This window comes from Pelophylax lessonae (assembly GCF_965119305.1).
Source record: "Pelophylax lessonae genome assembly, chromosome: 6".
Lineage (NCBI taxonomy): Eukaryota > Metazoa > Chordata > Amphibia > Anura > Ranidae > Pelophylax > Pelophylax lessonae.
In genome coordinates, this window is record NC_138773.1 from 196,810,035 (window position 1) to 196,828,270 (window position 18,236).

Here is an 18,236-nt window from a genome sequence, read left to right on the forward strand (position 1 = left end):
GAGTAGACCGGCTAACTTACGGTATGATGTGGAGGGATCCGGATGGAGGTCAGTGGGAACTTTCTGAGTTCGCTGGTGTAGGGTGTAGTAGGTGGCAGTCGTGAAGAGTTGTAGATCTCCAAAACACTGATGGCCAAAGTAGTTTATGTGGAGGCATGTGATAGTAGTATTGGATTATGTAAAGTTGGGTCATCTTGTTTTGGAAGAGCTGTGGTTAAGGGACCTGGAATGTGTATGGGAATCTCAATTTGTTTAGTTATATGGGAATATGCGAGGTATAGGGAAAATACTGTTAACTACGAAGAGATATCTGAGTGTGTTAAGAAAAGAGTGTGCTTTCCTTATGCTGGGCTTTGGGGGATTAGGAAGATATCTATCATATATGTGTTCAAGCTTTGTCTGAAAATATAGCCTAATGTCCAAACTAGGTACATTTGGAACTGGCAGTGGTGTATAATCTAGGATCTAAAATAGTTTACTGAAGGGAGAAGTGTTGGGTGACTGGGCTACTCTGTGGGTTATGTCCAGGCCCTTTTGGTTTGTTTCTGTTCAGTAGCATATACAATAGTATTAAGTAGTCAGGTAACTTAAAGTGGTTGTTAAGCCACTTACAGTATCTCACACAAGTGAGTACACCTGTAATGGTGCTGGTGGCTGAGCCTGACGTGCAGAGGTAGCCTCGTGGGATCTGGTACAACAGGAACACGGACGGGTCACACTGGTGGTAGACACGGGCTAGTCTGAGGTGCGGAGTCTAAGTGCTAGCTAGTTTTCACTAGAGCCCCTGATGGTGGGGATAGACTGCGCTGCAAGCTAACACCAGGTCGCGGTCCCCAGGGTTGCCCCACCAGGAGGTGAACACGTCCAGAATCGGAAGCAGATAAGCCGACAAGGATAAGGCAGGAGAGTGGTCACAGGAACGAGCCAAGGTCAGGGCGGACAGCAAGCAGACGAAGTAGTGGACAAGCCGGGAGGTCGATCAGGAAGTCAACAGGAAACAGCAGGTTCAGAATCAGGAAGTACAGGTAAAGCTGCAGACAAGACAGCAATGGCTCAGTGCTGCTGTGGTGTTTAAATAGGCCAGCCTTTTGCCAATTAGTGCAATTAGTCTGCACTAAGTTAACTCTTAACTGGCAGATTCATGACAGCACTTCAGTGTACACAGGGAGTGTTCCTAACATTGCCCCCCCCCTTAAGGGCAACCTCCGGGTGCCCAATAGGTTTTTCTTTTGTGGGTGACTGCGAAAGAAAGCATAGATCAGTTCTTTAGCATGGATATTCCGTTCTGGTTCCCAGGAATTTTCTTCCAGGCCGTAACCTTTCCACTTTATGAGAAATTGTAATTGACCTCTCCTCCTCCTGCAATCCAAAATAGCCTCCACCTCATATTCTTCCTCCCCATCGACAATCACAGGTTCGGGTGGTTCCGAGCTTCTGCCCGGGAAGGAGTTAGGGACTGTAGGTTTTAACAAGGAGACATGAAACACCGGATGAATTCTAAGAGAATCAGGTAAGTGTAATTCATATGAGACCTCGTTGAGTTTCCTCTTGACCGGGAAGGGTCCAATAAACTTGGGTGCCAATTTCTTTGAGGGACAGGCTAGGCGGAGGCTGCATGTAGATAGCCATACTTGGTCACCTGGTTGAAGGATTAGTTCCCCTCTCCTCTTCCTGTCAAAAATTTTTTTAGAGGCTGCTTGTGCCCTTATTATAGCATCCTGCAGCAGTTTACAATTGCGGTTGAGGAAACTAATGATATCCTGTACTGCTGGAACTGTGGGTTCAGCGGGAACGTCCGGTAAGAAGGACGGATGGAAACCGTAGTTTGCGAAGAACGGAGCTTGCCCTGTAGCAGAATGTTTAGCATTGTTGTATGCAAACTCTGCCAATGGTAGTAGGGCCACCCAGTCATCCTGGACAAATGTGGTGAAACAACGGATATACTGTTCCAACGTCTGGTTTGTCCTTTCAGTTTGTCCATTAGTCTGAGGATGGTAGGCGGAAGACAAGGACAGCTCAATCTTCAACGCGTCGCACAAGGCTTTCCAGAAGCGGGAGGTAAACTGGACCCCTCTATCTGAAAAAATATTTGCAGGAACCCCATGAAGCCTAACGATCTCTTTAATAAAAACTTCTGCGGTCTCCTTGGCCGTGGGCGTATACCTGAGTGGCAAGAAATGGGCCATCTTAGATAGACGATCAACGACCACAAAAATGGCGGAACAGCCCTCTGAGGGGGGAAGCTCCACTATGAAGTCCATGGCGACCATCTTCCAAGGCCTGTCAGGGACTGGTAGTGGCCTGAGCAGGCCCCATGCCTTGTTTCTTACAGACTTGCTCCGGGTACAGACGGTACAAGACTTCACGTACTCCCTGCAACTCTGTTCCAGATCTGGCCACCAAAATGTTCGTTTTAATAGATCCAGGGTCTTATGAGTACCAAAATGGCCCGCCAGAGGGTGGTCATGGCATAACCCTAAAACCGTCACTCGGACCTCTTCAGGGACAAAGATCTTGTCTTCAAGCCATAATAACCCATCTCTGGGTACCAGGGACACCTCAGGGAGACAGAGAATCTTTGCAGAAGCTTGCGTTATTTGGGCCATCAGGTTGGTCTGTAATAACAAAAAATTACCTGCGGACAGGATGGTGTCGGGTACTGGCACTTCCTTTGGATCATCAAACATGCGGGAGAGCGCATCTGGCTTGACATTTTTAGATCCCGGCCGGTAGGTAATATGGAAGGAAAATCTTGAGAAAAACAATGCCCAACGTGCCTGACGTGGCCTCAGCCGTTTAGCAGCTCTTAAATACTCAAGATTCTTGTGATCTGTGAAGATGAGGATAGGATGTGTTGCCCCTTCCAACAAGTACCTCCACTCCTCAAGGGCAGCCTTAATGGCCAGAAGTTCCCGATCGCCAACGTCATAGTTCCTTTCTGCTGTGGAAAGTTTACGAGAGAAGAAGGCTATAGGATGTATGAGATCTTTAGTACCCTGCCTTTGCGAAATAACTGCCCCCACGGCCACTTCTGATGCATCTACTTCGAGAAGGTAAGGAAGGGCAGGATTCGGGTGACTCAGGATGGGAGCAGTTGTAAAGAGCCTTTTCAAGGTTAGAAAGGCAGTCTGGGCTTCAGGAGGCCAATTGAACCGGGTATTCTGCTTCGTGAGCTGTGTAATGGGGGAAATGATGTCAGAGAATCCCTTATTAAATCTCCTGTAAAAGTTGGCAAAACCTACGAAGCGCTGGACCCCCTTCTTGTCTGATGGGGATGGCCAGTCCAAGATGGCTGAGACCTTTTGGGGATCCATCTTAATTCCTTCAGTGGAAATGATGAGACCTAGGAACTGAATACTCTGGCGTTCAAATTCGCACTTCTCAGGCTTGGCATATAATCCGTGTTGGCGGAGTCTGCCGAGGACATTTTTGACATGTCGCCTATGTTGATCCAGGGATGCAGAGAAAATCAAGATATCGTCCAGGTAGACAATAACAAAGATATCTAACCAGTCTCTGAAAATATCATTTACAAAATGTTGAAAGGTTGCTGGGGCATTGCACAGGCCGAAGGGCATCACCAGATATTCAAAATGCCCAAACCTGGTGCGAAACGCTGTTTTCCACTCATCCCCCTCACGAATACGGACCAAATTATAGGCCCCACGTAAGTCTAACTTAGTGAAAATGGAGGCTGACCTCAGTCTTTGGAAAAGTTCTGGTACCAGGGGAAGAGGGTAACGGTTCTTGACCGTGATCTTATTTAGTTCCCAGTAGTCCACACAGGGGCGGAGAGAGTGGTCCTTTTTTTCCACGAAGAAGATTCCTGCCCCTGCTGGGGATGTCGATGGACGAATGAACCCCTTCTTTAGATTTTCATCCACGTATTCTTTCAGAGCCTCCAATTCCCGTTCTGACAAAGGGAAGATACGACCGAATGGAATCCCGGCCCCAGGAAGTAACTCGATCGGGCAGTCGTATGTGCGATGAGGAGGAAGGGTCTCGGCCCCCCGTTTACTAAAAACGTCCAGGTAGCCATGATAAGGCTTAGGCACGGCAGAAAGCAGATCTGTGTCAGAGTCCAAACAGAGCAGGGTACTGGCAGGGCTGAGAGAGACCGGTAAACAGGAGTTTATGCAGTAATCAGACTGAAATTTGATTGTTCTTGTCATCCAATCGATCTGCGGGTTGTGGGCCTGCAGCCATGGCAATCCCAGGATAACCGGAAATAAAGGGGAAGCAATAGCATCCTGGCTTAGTAGCTCTTTGTGACCTGAAGAAGTGACCATAGGAAGTGGAGGGGTCTCCTGAGTCACAGGTCCAGACTTAATATGAGACCCATCTGCAAGAAAAATGGAAAGTCCTTGAGTCTTGGTTTGAAGAGGGATGTGTTGTTGGATGGCGAACGTGAGATCAATGAAACAGCTGCACGCTCCAGAATCAATAATTGCGGTGACTGGTATTGTACCTCCCGGGAGTTGAAACGAAACAGGGAGCGCTAAGTGAGTAGCACTGGCAGCGGATGCTGGATAACTTGAAGGAGAGAAACTTACGTAACTTTGCTGGGCAAGAACGTATGTAATGGCCGGCTTCACCACAGTATAGGCAGAGGTTATTCTTTTGCCGGCGGTGTCGTTCTTCAGCAGTTAGGGTAGACCGCATAACGCCAAGCTGCATGGGTTCTGGGGCATCTGGTGTGAAGTTAGCAGGAGCCAGGTTGGCCGGAATGGGCCTGGTGGAAGTGACATGAGCCGGAGTTGCGAACCGCGGCATCATCCAGAACGGGCGTGGGTGCTGGGCAGACCTTTCCGCACGGCGCTCACGAAGCCGGCGATCTATCTGGATAGCCAATTAAATCAATGCCTCTAGGGAGTCTGTAACGCCAACTCGGGCTAGCTCGAGGAGTCTATGTGTGGGCTGCGCTTTTCAAGAAGTCGGTGTGCCCAGGACTGGGGTTCATCCAAGAGTAGGGAGATGACAAATCCAACCTTGGTGGCTTCCAAGGAGAAAGTCCGGGGCTGCAGTGAGAAATAAAGTTCGCATGCGATACGGAACGTCCTAAATTTGCCCCGATCACCTGAAAATCGCTCTGGTGTAGGAACCCTGGGTTCAGGTGGTAGCATCACCACTGTGGGTCCTGAGACCGAACCTGTTGGTGTCGTGGAAGTTGGGGGTACCAAAGAAACAGGAGATTTCCCTGGGTTAGTCACAGAGTGCAACCATTCCTCCAAGTGCACATAGCTGTCCTGGAGCGACTTGAATGTTTGCAACAATGCTGCCAAGTGTTGGCAGATCTCGTCCAGAGGAGAGGCCCCTCTTGCAGGCTCTGACATGGCTGTCTTGTACTGTAATGGTGCTGGTGGCTGAGCCTGACGTGCAGAGGTAGCCTCGTGGGATCTGGTACAACAGGAACACGGACGGGTCACACTGGTGGTAGACACGGGCTAGTCTGAGGTGCGAAGTCTAAGTGCTAGCTGGTTTTCACTAGAGCCCCTGATGGTGGGGATAGACTGCGCTGCAAGCTAACACCAGGTCGCGGTCCCCAGGGTTGCCCCACCAGGAGGTGAACACGTCCAGAATCGGAAGCAGATAAGCCGACAAGGATAAGGCAGGAGAGTGGTCACAGGAACGAGCCAAGGTCAGGGCGGGCAGCAAGCAGACGAAGTAGTGGACAAGCCGGGAGGTCGATCAGGAAGTCAACAGGAAACAGCAGGTTCAGAATCAGGAAGTACAGGTAAAGCTGCAGACAAGACAGCAATGGCTCAGTGCTGCTGTGGTGTTTAAATAGGCCAGCCTTTTGCCAATTAGTGCAATTAGTCTGCACTAAGTTAACTCTTAACTGGCAGATTCATGACAGTGTACACAGGGAGTGTTCCTAACAACACCCCTCACATTTTAGTAAATATTTTATTACCGTATATCTTTTCATGTAACAACACTGAAGAAATTACAGTTTGCTACAATGTAAAGTAGTCAGTGTACAACTTGTATAACAGTGTAAATTTGCTGAACCCTCAAAATAACTCAACACACAGCCATTAAAGTGTAAACCGTTGGCAACAAAAGTGAGTACACCCCTAAGTGCAAATGTCCAAATTGGGCCCGAAGTGTCAATATTTTGTGTGGCCACCATCATTTTCCAGCACTGCCTTATTAACTCTCTTGGGCATGGAGTTTACCAGAGCTTCACAGGTTGCCACTGAAGTCCTCTCACACTCCTCCATGATAACATCACAGAGGTGGTGGATGTTAGAGACCTTGCGCTCCTCCACTTTCCATTTGAGAATGCCCCACAGATGCTCAATAGGGTTTAGGTCTGGAGACATGCTTGGCCAGACCATCACGTTTACCCTTTTTTAGCAAGGCAGTGATCGTCTTGGAGGTGTGTTTAGGGTTGTTATCATGTTGGAATACTGCCCTGCGGCCCAGTCTCTGAAGGGAGGGGATCATGCTCTGCTTTAGTATGTCACAGTACATGTTGGCATTCATGTTCCCTCAATGAATGTAGCTCCCCAGTGCCGGCAGCACTCATGCAGCACCAGACCATGACACTCCAACTACCATGCTTTACTGTAGGCAAGACACAGTTGTCTTTGTACTCCTCACCTGGTTGCCCCCACACACGCTTGACACCATCTGAACCCATCTGAACCAAATATGTTTATCTTGGTCTCATCAGACCACAGGACATGGTTCCACTAATCCATGTCCTTAGTTTGCTTGTCTTCAGCAAACTGTTTGCTGGCTTTCTTGTGCATCATCTTTAGAAGAGGCTTCCTTCTGGGATGACAGCCATGCAGACCAATTTAATGCAGTGTGCAGCATATGGTCTGAGCACTGACAGGCTGCCCCTCCACCCCTTCAACCTCATACATCCTCATACATCTATTTCCCAAAGACAACCTCTGGATATGGTGCTGGGCACGTGCACTCAACTTCTTTGGTCGACCATGGCAAGGCCTGTTCTGAGTGGAACTTCAGAAACCGCTGCATGGTCTTGGCCACCCTGCTGCAGCTTAGTTTCAGAGTCTTGGCAATCTTCTTATAGCCTAGGCCATCTTTATGTAGAGCAACAATTCTTTTTTTTTAGATCCTCAAAGAGTTATTCGCCATGAGGTGCCATTTGGAACTTCCAGTGACCAGTAAGGCTGACCATACATGATACAATTTTCTTTCAGTTTTCTGTCAGATTTTCATGACATTTACCTTCAAGTATGTAGTATGATGGCCTGCCTAATTGGATACAAGTGAATGTGTTGTTTAGCTTTGACCTCACATTATGTGGTTTGTGGTAGATCTGACAGAAAATTGTACAACAAAAGTTGGACATGTATGGCCAGCCTGAGAGAGAGTGAGAGCGATAACACTACATTTAACACACCTGCTCCCCATTCACACCTGAGACCTTGTAACACTAACGAGTCACATCGGGGAGTGAAAATGGCTAATTGTGCCCAATTTGGACATTTTGACTTAGGGGTGTGCTCACTTTTGTTACCAGCGGTTTAGACATCAATGGCTGTTGAGTTATTTTGAGGGGACAGCAAATTTACACTGTTATACAAGCTGTACACTCACTAAGTTACGTTGTAGCAAAGTGTCATTTCTTCAGTGTTGTCAAAAAATATATAATCAAACATTTACACAAATGTGAGGGGTGTATTCACTTTTGTGAGATACTGTATATTTTAATGATAGGAATGGCTTGCAAAAAATTGCAAATTGTTTGTCAGGTAAAACTTGGAACATGTGTGTGATTTAACTGAGTATTTTGGCTGTTTTTATGAAGTTCCACCTTAACCGGTTGCCGACCGCCGCACGACTATATACTGCGGCGGTCAGCCCCGGCCAGGCAGAGTGACGTATCGGTACGTCACTCGCCTGTCACTGACTTGCGAGCCTATAGCGAGCGGGCGCGCGCCCGCCGAGGCGCGCGCCCGCCGCGGCTCGTTCACAGGCAAGTCAGTGCGTGTGACCGGCGGACTCGATGTCCGCCGGCCACACTACGATCGCTCCTGTGAAGGGAGAAAGACAGAGCAGCTTGTGTAAACAAGCTGCCTGTCAGTTCTCCCTGTGTAAAAGTAAAGATCTGACCGTTCTACTATGTAGAACGGTTGATCTTTGCTTTTACACCAATAGGAATGTCCCTACACAGTAGAAAGCACGCCCCTAGGACACACTTAACCCCTCCCTTCCCAATAAAGTTAACCCCTTCCCTGCCAGTGTCATTTTTGCAGTAACAGTGCATATGTATAGCACTGATTACTGCAGTAATGTCACTGGTAACCCCAAAAGTGTCAAAAATGTCAGTCAAGGGTCCGATCTGTCCCCCGCAATGTCGCAGTACCGAAAAAAAAATCGCAGATCGCCGCCATTACGCGTTAAAAAAAAAAACACCAAAAATGACAAAAATCTTTCTCTTTGTTAGTAAACGCGATAACTTTTGCGCAAACCAATCAAAATACGCTTTTTGCGATTTTTTTTACCAAACATAGGTAGCATAAAACAAATTGGCCGAAAAATGTTAAAAAATTTTGATTTTTACTTTTTTTTTTGGGGAATTTCATATAAAAAAATGTGAAAAATATTGTTATTTTTGCAAAATTTACGCTCTTTTTTTGTTTATAGCGCGTGATCAAAAAATCGCACAGGTGATCAAATACCACCAAAAGAAAGCTCTGTTTGTGGGAAAAAAAGGACGTCAAATTCGTTTAGGTACAGCGTCGCACGACCGCGCAATTGTCCGTTAAAGTCACGCAGTAAAAAATCGCAAAAAAACCCCTGGTCCTTTAGCAGCCAAATCCTCCGGGGCTTAAGTGGTTAAGAAGACCAAAACTGGAAAGCAATGGCCACAGTGAGATCGTCAGTAATGACCATCAGGCATATTTATCTTCCTTTCTTTATTTAAACATGCTGCTCAAGGTTTTCACTGTAATTGGATGCAGTCCAATCCCTGAACTATTTCACTGAATACTAATCACAGTGAAATATAGGAAAAATGTTTGTTTTGTTTCTGAAGTCAAGAAAAATGTTGACCTCACAGCATTTCTAATGCCTTTAAATTCTTCTTTGGCAAGGACTATCTCAGCATCTTTAAGCATCGATCAGTGTGTTAAGTTGTAGAAAAACAGAAAGTTATTCAGCTTTTGTACCTTTGAATCTGCATTTAACAATTTGCTTTGGTGTACGGTTTATCAGCTTATCTTTTCAGTCTTCGACATATCATCTTTCCTGAGCTACTTGTAATGACAAGCCTACTGATTTAAATTGTGTTCAATTTACACGCATCACAGTGTTCTCCGGATAAATCAAACAGAACATTCCGTGTCTGAAAGCACTTTAAATTCTGTTTGCTATTTCTTACGGACGAATTACATGCTTCAGGAAAGCTCCATTTCAAATGGACATTTTCCATGAGACCTGTGCATGTTCTTAAAGTAGGAATTCACCATATAACCCAACAATACAAAGCCAAAGCCCATCTGTGCCATATTTGCTTTTGGAGATGCTGTTGAAGGAGGAAAGGGAACAAGATAAGTACTCAAGATTAAAAGAAACCTATGTCACACCAGTGGGTTTTAGAAATCCTGAATACAACTTTTAGATATGTGGAGCTGAGGAAATGTTAATTCAGAATTACCTATTGTAACTGTAAATTACATATATTCCAGGTAATCCTGTATCTCAGATTCATTGCACGGATATGTCTTACTGTATCAAACTTTTTAATCAAGAGATGGATTTTTAATTTTCCTCTTTTAATTGCCAGTAATTTTACAATAATTTTGTTGAATCATGTATTCTGCATTGACCCCTTTTTATACGCTGGTTAGTGTTCTCACTGTCAGTGTTGATAAAAGCTTTTAATGCTTGTCACAATATTTCAGTTGTTTCCACTAATAAGAACACATGCTGACTATATAGATATATATATATAGTGACCATTCATATAATTTTACTAATCAGTTGACTAAAAAAAAAAAAAATTGCATCCATCTACGGTGTAACACAATATTAAGCCTAGTAGATACAATCAGAAAATTGGATGAAAAATACCACTTTCGAAGCGGCCGTACAATATTCTGATCATTAGTACACAGCTTTTGAGAGCCGATCACGACAGTTCATCTGAAATTATCCAAAGGGACAAACATGACATTTTTTTTCTTGTGGTACCTGATTGTATGATTTTCATTCAATTTAGCACAGTATCCGTCTGAATAAAATCCAAAGATGCTCAGAAACTTAAGAAAACATTACAATACGATACAACACATTACATCATTTCCAAAGTTGTATTCTGTTGTACGAGAATTTTCGTAAGTTTAGAAACCTCTTCATTTACCATATGATACTAGCATGCAAACAAAATGGAAAATTGTTTGTCCGATATTCTCATTGTTTATAGGCTTTAACAACCAATTTCAGCTTCACTTTCAATGAATAGGCCAGGATCAAAAGAAGGCGTTCCTAGAGGGAAAATATCAAGTGCTTACAACTATCAGTGGTGCTTATTTCCAACATGTTATACAATTTCCAAGAGAGCAGGCACTACTTGCAAAAGACCTACTACATTTGCTCTTGATTTGACTGATATCTGCCTGTCTACAGCCTGTTTAAGGCAATTGTAACCATATTAGTGCTCTTGCAAGAAGACAAATAAGTATTGTCTGTTATACTGTATGTTTTTGTTTTGTTTGCATTTTCAGGACAAGCTTTCAAAATGTTAAGAATACAAATCTCTTAAAAAAAAAAAAAATCACATAGATGATGCCTACTATACTCTATATACTAACTGACCAATGATTTTACTCAACAGCTAAAAGGTCTCATTAAAATACTACCAACCCACCTACATTTAGACAACAACATTGCAGATACAGTAATGCAGAAATTAGGAGCTTTTATATGCTACTCGGGATCCTTAAGCCAGGAAATGCAAGCAGATCCATCATAACATATATCAATATACACACTGAATAAATGTCAAGTCTTGTAAAAAAATGTGCTAAAGCCATTGCAAATACTGCTATTTTCCTGCAAGATACAACTGATTTCCTGAACAAGCGCCACAATATACTGCAATTACCACCAAATACACTTCTAAGAACTATGGATGTACATTCTTTATAGAGCCACATCCCTCAAAAGGATGTAATTATGACATCTCATAGGCTCCTTTCTTCAACAAAACACAAATAGTGCTGAGGATGTTACACAGCTCATTAAAATAATGAATTCCAACATATTTATTACAGACCTGAAGGACAAATTCCTTAACATCATTCAGCATTATACAGTGTGTGTATATATTCCTATATTGTCAAAAGTATTGGGACACCTGCCTTTACACTCACATGATTTTTAATGGCATCCCAGTCTTAGTCTGTAGGGTTCACTATTGAGTTGGCGCAACCTTTGCAGCTATAACCGCTTCAAATCTTCTGGGAAGGCTGTCCACAAGGTTTAGTAGTGTGTCTATGGGAATTTTTGACCATTCTTCCAGAAGTACATTTCTGAGGTGAGGCACTGATGTTGGATGAAGGCCTGGCTCGCAGTCTATATTCAAATTCATCTCACAGGTGTTCTGTCTGGTTGAGGTCAAGACTCTGTGCAGGCCAGTGAAATTCCTCCACCCCAAACTCGCTCATCCATGTCTTTATGGACCTTGCCTTGTTATAGCTGCAAAGGGTGGGCCAACTCAATAGTGAACCCTACGAACTAGTTTGGGAGGCCATAAACGTTCATGTGCGTGTAAAGGCAGGCGTTACAATACTTTTGACAATATAGTGTGAATATATATAGATACACACACACATAATTGTGCTTACATGTTTGCAAACCCTGGCAGAAATCGTGAAATTTTGGCATTGATATCAAAATTATGATCATGCCAAAAAAACTCTGTTGTCGGTGAATGATGACAAAAATCACCCAAATGGCCCTAAACAAAAGTATACCCTTAAATTTTTGGCCTTGGTACAGACACACAAGGTGACACACACTGGGTAAAATGGCAATTAATGGTTAATTTCCCACATCTTTGGCTTTTTTAATTCAAAATATTGTGTGGTGTATGTGTGTGTCTGTGAAATCATTTGGGTGAGCTCTGTGTATGTGTGATGCACAGTTTTGAGCCTTTACTGCACCCCTCATTTGACTCCACTTTACTTCTCCCCCAAGGAAGGGTGGGATTAGGGGTGGGGATTTGGCAGGCATACCTATGGCCCCAACCCATTATAACAGAGCATTAAACTCCAGCAACCCCTGATGCGTGCCTTTAGACAACCTCCAAACCTCAGACATAGAGTAATCAGCAGGAATCTTCATTCTCTTTACAGGCTTGCAAACAAGGGAACAGTGCCTTGCAACAACAAATGCTTCAAACTGTGCAGTCACATCAATATAATAGAAAATGTGACATGCGCAAAAGAACCTTCAGTATTACAAGATCATACAGCTGCACCTCCTGTGGTGTACCTCATTCAAAGTAACAAGTACAACCAGAGATGTTACATTGGTTAGACAGGACAGAAATTACAAAAAAAAAATGAATCTACATAGATATACCATAAAGGAACACAAGAAAAACCCATTACTGCACACCTGGAACATCATTTCACACAACCACAACCAAACCATTCTATGTAAGAAATTAATGTTTTGGTTTTTAAAGGGGGATTTCAAAATTACAATCTTGTGTGCATGTGTTTCAGAGATCGCTGTTTTTGACATGTTGCTTAAAATTTTGTATAAGTACTCCTTGGACTGAGAACTGAAGAGAACGGAAGACACCAAACACTTGCTCTAAAATTGTAACTGTCAGTGCAAATAGATAACAATCACAGACAGTACTCAAATGTCTACAACATTTGTAGCGCTGAAGATAATGATCTCAAAACTAGTATATGAAAATACAAAAGTCTAATCTTCGAAGTTTCTGTTTCAGGTGTGTCTGTTGTATGAGTCTAGATTATTCATTCACTCTTATACTTACTTAGTAAGCAATGTTTGGTCACATTTAAAGTGAAAATTACTTTTGTTTTTGGATAGACAGGAAAAGAACCTTGGTCAGGATGTTATTGCTGTTTGTTGACAATGATTGGAGGGACAGGTACTAATGGGAAACCTCTCAAAATTGGGACAGAGACAACTACAGAAACAATTGTTTAACCACTGGAAGGGAACAGCGCCAATGGGGATGAATGTACCTGTACGCCCTCCCGTATCTGCTGCTTGTGCACCTGCGGGACTGCTATAGGTGACGCGACACTAAGCTATATTCTCTGATCATTCATATAGAGGTGACCTTTACAGTACATTGGTTTTGATACAACTGGTTTATTTGTGTGATACACAAGGCAAGACAAAAACTTGTAGCAAAAATTAATTCTTCAAAAGACTCACCATGCCTCTTGGTTTCCAAAATGTGGTAATTTTGTGTATGTTTCCCCTGTCTTGGTACTCCAGGGCCTCCGAATATATGATAGTTAGGAAATTAGATGCATAATTTATGCCCCTAAAAAGCCCCCCAAATTCCTCCTAAATAAGCAAGGTTACCCATAAAACACGGCGAGGCACACAGTGGTGATTGAAAGCCTTCCCCGCTAGCATGGAATCTGTTTAAGCTCTTACCGTGTTTCCCCGAAAATAAGACCTACCCTGGAAATAAGACCTACTGTTATTTTCGGGGAGAGCTGCAATATAAGCCCTACCCAGAAAATAAGCCCTAGTTTGGTGTTTCTAAAATCCTAGAATCCACGTTATTAGTGTTTATATGTCCAGTGTGTGTTTCTGTAATAGAATAGTGTGAAATACCTTCAGTACAGAACCCCTCAGCACTCAGCTGATTCCCTGATCTGCGGTCCTCCTCCTCTCATAGCTGTCAGAGGGGGATCTCAGCCCCTTCCCTCTGCAGTGTTCACAGCGGGTCACAGAAGCGCCGAGTATTCGATTAATATTGTGTGAAATAACCTTTGTTGCAGCGCCACTCGGCGCTTCTGTGACCCCCAGCTGTCAGCGGGGAAGAAGAAAAGGAAGAGCAGCAGGGAAATCAGCTGAGCACCAATCGGCGCTGTTCCAAATGTATTTTACACAATTCTAATCTAATACTAGGTGCTTCTGTGACCCGCTCTGAACACTGCTAGTATTGGTCTGGGTTCATCCCGGCATCTAAAAAATAAATTTTTCGCTTTATTGGTTTTGTGACAAAAAATTAGAACTTTAAAAAGCTCATCATGTCTCTTATTTAATACCTTGAACTGCCTAATTTCCAAAAAGGGGTAGTTTGGAGGTATTTGTCCTGTCCTGTCATTTTGGGGGCCTCAAAAAATTAGATTGACCGTCAGTACATCAGGATTGATCAGTTGTCAAATCTATATACCTTAGTTTCCAGACCCTATAACTTTTGCAACAGACTGAATAATATACACTGATTTCGATTTTTTTAAACCAAGGAAATGTAGCAGAATATATGGCACCTACTTTTATGAAGGAATATTATTTATTTGCAAAATTTTATAACAGAAACAAAGAAAAAAGTTTTTTTTTTTTTTTTTCAAAAGTTTGGTATTTTAAAACAGTGGTGATTAAATACCACTAAAAGAAAGCTCTAACCTAAAAGATTAAACATTTACTTTCAGTACATTATTGCATGAGTAATTGTCATTCAAAGTTTGATAGTGCTGAGAGCTGAAAAATGGCCTGGACTGGAAGAGTGTGAGAGTGTCCAAACTTGAAGTTGTTAATTGTTTTTGGTGCCCCAGGGTCGAATAGTGAGATAAACATATGAAATTGTGACACAGAAAACAAAAGTATCAACTCCACTGGCCCACAAAAAAAAAAAAAAAAACATTGGCTGTGATTGGGCTTTAAATATTGTATGTTTTGTGACTGAAGATGGTACATGCTGTAAATATCAGTGGCTGATTACAGTGTGACTGGATAAAATAAAGGCAGTAATCTATGGAATATTTTGTAAAATATTTTTTAAAATGTCCCTGAGCAGTTGCATCTTCTTTATTTACTTATAGCTATATCCAAATGATAATGCACTTTTGTACAAGCTCCACACCTTTTGTTAAGTGATTGTATTTGTGAAAACTAATGCTTTTTTAGATCTGTTGTTACTTTTTTGACCAAAGAAAGCAACAAACAAGAGAAAAAGGGGTGGTTTTATGTTTATATTTTTTATAAAAGCCAGCCATACATTGATTGAAATTCAGCCAGTTCAGTAGGTATCGGCTAAATTTTGATTCATGTGTGGGCAGGCTGGTTTTACAGAAGTCAATCTGCCCACCAGTGGCGGCTGGTGCTCAACATTTTTATTTTTGGGGGGGGGGGGCGCAAACAGAGAAATGTAATAGCCATTGCTTTGCGGCAAAGAACGCTGTAAAAAATTGTGTGACTTTGAGGTTGCAAAAGTGTGAAAGGGGCCTTCAGTAATTAAGGTATAGTGTGCCCCCTTTCAATGCAGAGAGACCAGCGTGCCCCCTTTCAATGCAGAGAGACCAGCGTTCCCCCTTTCAATGCAGAGAGACCAGTGTGCCCCCTTTCAATGCAGAAAGACCAGCGTGCCCCCTTTCAATGCACAGTGACCAGTGTGCCCCCTTTCAATGCACAGTGACCAGCGTGCCCCCTTTCAATGCACAGTGACCAGCGTGCCCCCTTTCAATGCACAGTGACCAGCGTGCCGTGCCCCCTTTCAATGCACAGTGACCAGCGTGCCCCCTTTCAATGCACAGTGACCAGCGTATATGCCCCCTTCAATGCAGAGACCAGCGTACATGCCCCCTTTAATGCAGATATCAGCGTGCATGCCCCCTTCAATGCAGTGACCAGCATGCGTGCCCCCTTCAATGCAGTGACCAGCATGCGTGCCCCCTTCAATGCAGTGACCAGCATGCGTGCCCCCTTCAATGCAGTGACCAGCATACATTCCCCCAATGCAGAGACCAGCATACATGCCCTCTTCAATGCAGTGACCAGCATACATTCCCCCAATGCAGAGATCGGTGTGTGTGCCCCCTTCAGTGCAGTGACCAGCATACATTCCCCAAATGCAGAGATCAGCGTGTGTACCCCCTTCAATGCAGTGACCAGCATACATTCCTCCAATGCAGAGATCAGCGTGCGTGCCCCCTTACTTACCTGGAGCAGCAGTGGTGGCGGGCGGCTTCTCCTCAGTCCCCCGGCGTGTCTCCTCCAGTCCTCCCGCTCCCGCCTCCTCCTCGGCCAATGGCATGGGGTTTACCTTGCGGCCAATCAGGAAGCGCGTATCGGACGCGCTTCCTGATTGGCCAGGAGGAGGATCGGTGTGACAATAGCGAATTTCCATTCGCTATTGTCACACAATGGGTGGGCTCGGGGCGCACTGCTCTGCGCCCCAGGTCCACCCTTTGCATCACCCTATTAGAGCCTCTGGCTCTAATCAGGTGATTTTAAAAAAAAAACATTAAGCTCCATGCGTCCGGCGCCCCTGCATGCAGATTAGGGGGCCCGGACGCATGGATGGGGGGGGCCCTGCGCCCTCAATACACCGGCCGCCACTGCTGCCCACTAAATTCTGTACAACTAGCCTGTTGGAAAATTTCCGCAGGATCAGTGTAGCCAGCTATAGCCGGCAGTGCTGTTCAGTGTATTCTGATGGTAGGGTAGTCTCACTGATGTCAGAACATAGTAGCTCAGTGGGAGTAATTCCCCAATCCAGCTTTACTGTGTGGATGGAGAATCAGTTTTTTTTTTTTCAACCTACTGGTTGAACGAAAACAAAAATGACAAATATTTGGGCTGCCTAATTCCCATTCACTTCCAAGTACAGTTCATTAGCTGAATTTAGCCACAAATGTTCAGAAGAGGCAAAACAATTCAGTTTATAGTTTGTGCCCCTCCTCCTACCCCTTCCTCCACTGGCCTAGGTATTGATTTGTGAGCCTTGCAATAATAATTAGGGCCTCAGATGGCAAGTAGTACCTCATCTTAAAATATATGGTAATACAATAATTGTGGTTTTAGAATATTGCTTTGGCAATTGATCCTTGTCCTGGTCTCAGATGTCATCTACTTTTTCTATATCTTTTATTTGGTTTTGGTTTCTAAAACTGTGCTAGATCTGTCAGTGCCAAATCTTCTACTTTGTGAGACAAAACTTCTTAAACCTTACAGATCAGTAAAATGATATTGCTTTTTGTTTTTAATTTTTCACAGATACAGACAACCATGAGGGATATTTGGACAAAGATGTGCCTTATCTGGATTACTCTAAGTTTAGGTAAGTGTTTTAATAATAGGAGATTTTTACATTGCACATCTTTATTTTTTATTTTTTTTAAGTTTTTAGTTTTATTTTATTTCTTTAGCAAAACGCAGTGGTATGAAACAATTAGTTGCTTGCGTGCATTGCTGCCTTGCTGGCTGGATGAGCGAGGTATCACTCTCTTGCTTAATAAGTGGTTAGCACTTCCGCCTAGCAGTGTTAGGGTCATTGGTTTAAATCCGAACCACGGCACTACCTGCCTGGAGTTTGCCTTTTCTCCCTGTGCCTGCATGGGTTTCCTTCGGGTGCTGCGGTTTCCTCCCACACTCCAAAGACATGCTGGTAGGTTAATTTGCTCCTTTCCAAATTGGCCCTAATATGTGTATGTATGAAAGTGAGTTAGGGACCTTAGACTGTAAGCTCCTTGAAGGCAGGGACTGATGTGAATTTATGACACCCTATGTAAAGAGCTGCATAAATTGATTGCAGTATGTAAGTACCTGTAATAAATAAAATAAATAAATAAAAATTATATTTTGCAGTGTTTTTGTAAGCAATGGATGATGATTTGTTTACCCAGTTTATAAGGGATTAACACATACAGTTAAATGTTTTCCCTGCACATTTCCCTTATCTGCATGCTTGTTTCTGGTCAGTAACCCAGGAAGTACTGACTCTAGTGGATTATCACCATAACCAGTCAACTAACATTTGACATTCTCAGACATGCTTACTGAAATACATTTTCCTAGTTCATGCATTTAATTTTACTCACATTTAAGAGCAGTAAGTGATTTTCAGTACTAAATGCTTTCAACTTCCTTCTACTTTTTTTGTGCTATGCACGTTTAATAAAAAAAAAGTAGAGGGGGCGTATCTGCCCGGGGGAGCTGATGGTCGCACAGTCCTAGTGCTCCTCTCCTTCTCCAACTAAATCAGCAACAACAAACCAACTCCAGGGTTCTTCTCACACCCATTAACC

At 43.6% G+C, this 18,236-nt stretch overlaps 1 protein-coding gene across 3 annotated transcripts in view; it reads left to right on the forward strand.

Annotated features, from left to right (window-relative positions):
• Positions 1 to 18,236, forward strand: part of PARD3B (par-3 family cell polarity regulator beta) — a 2,025,707-nt gene that overhangs the window by 779,822 nt on the left and 1,227,649 nt on the right. For all 3 annotated transcript variants that reach the window (XM_082260765.1, XM_082260766.1, XM_082260767.1), the window contains exon 14: positions 17,206 to 17,269. In XM_082260765.1, the coding sequence (XP_082116891.1) occupies positions 17,206 to 17,269 (64 nt within the window). The remainder of the gene's footprint in view (positions 1 to 17,205; positions 17,270 to 18,236) is intronic.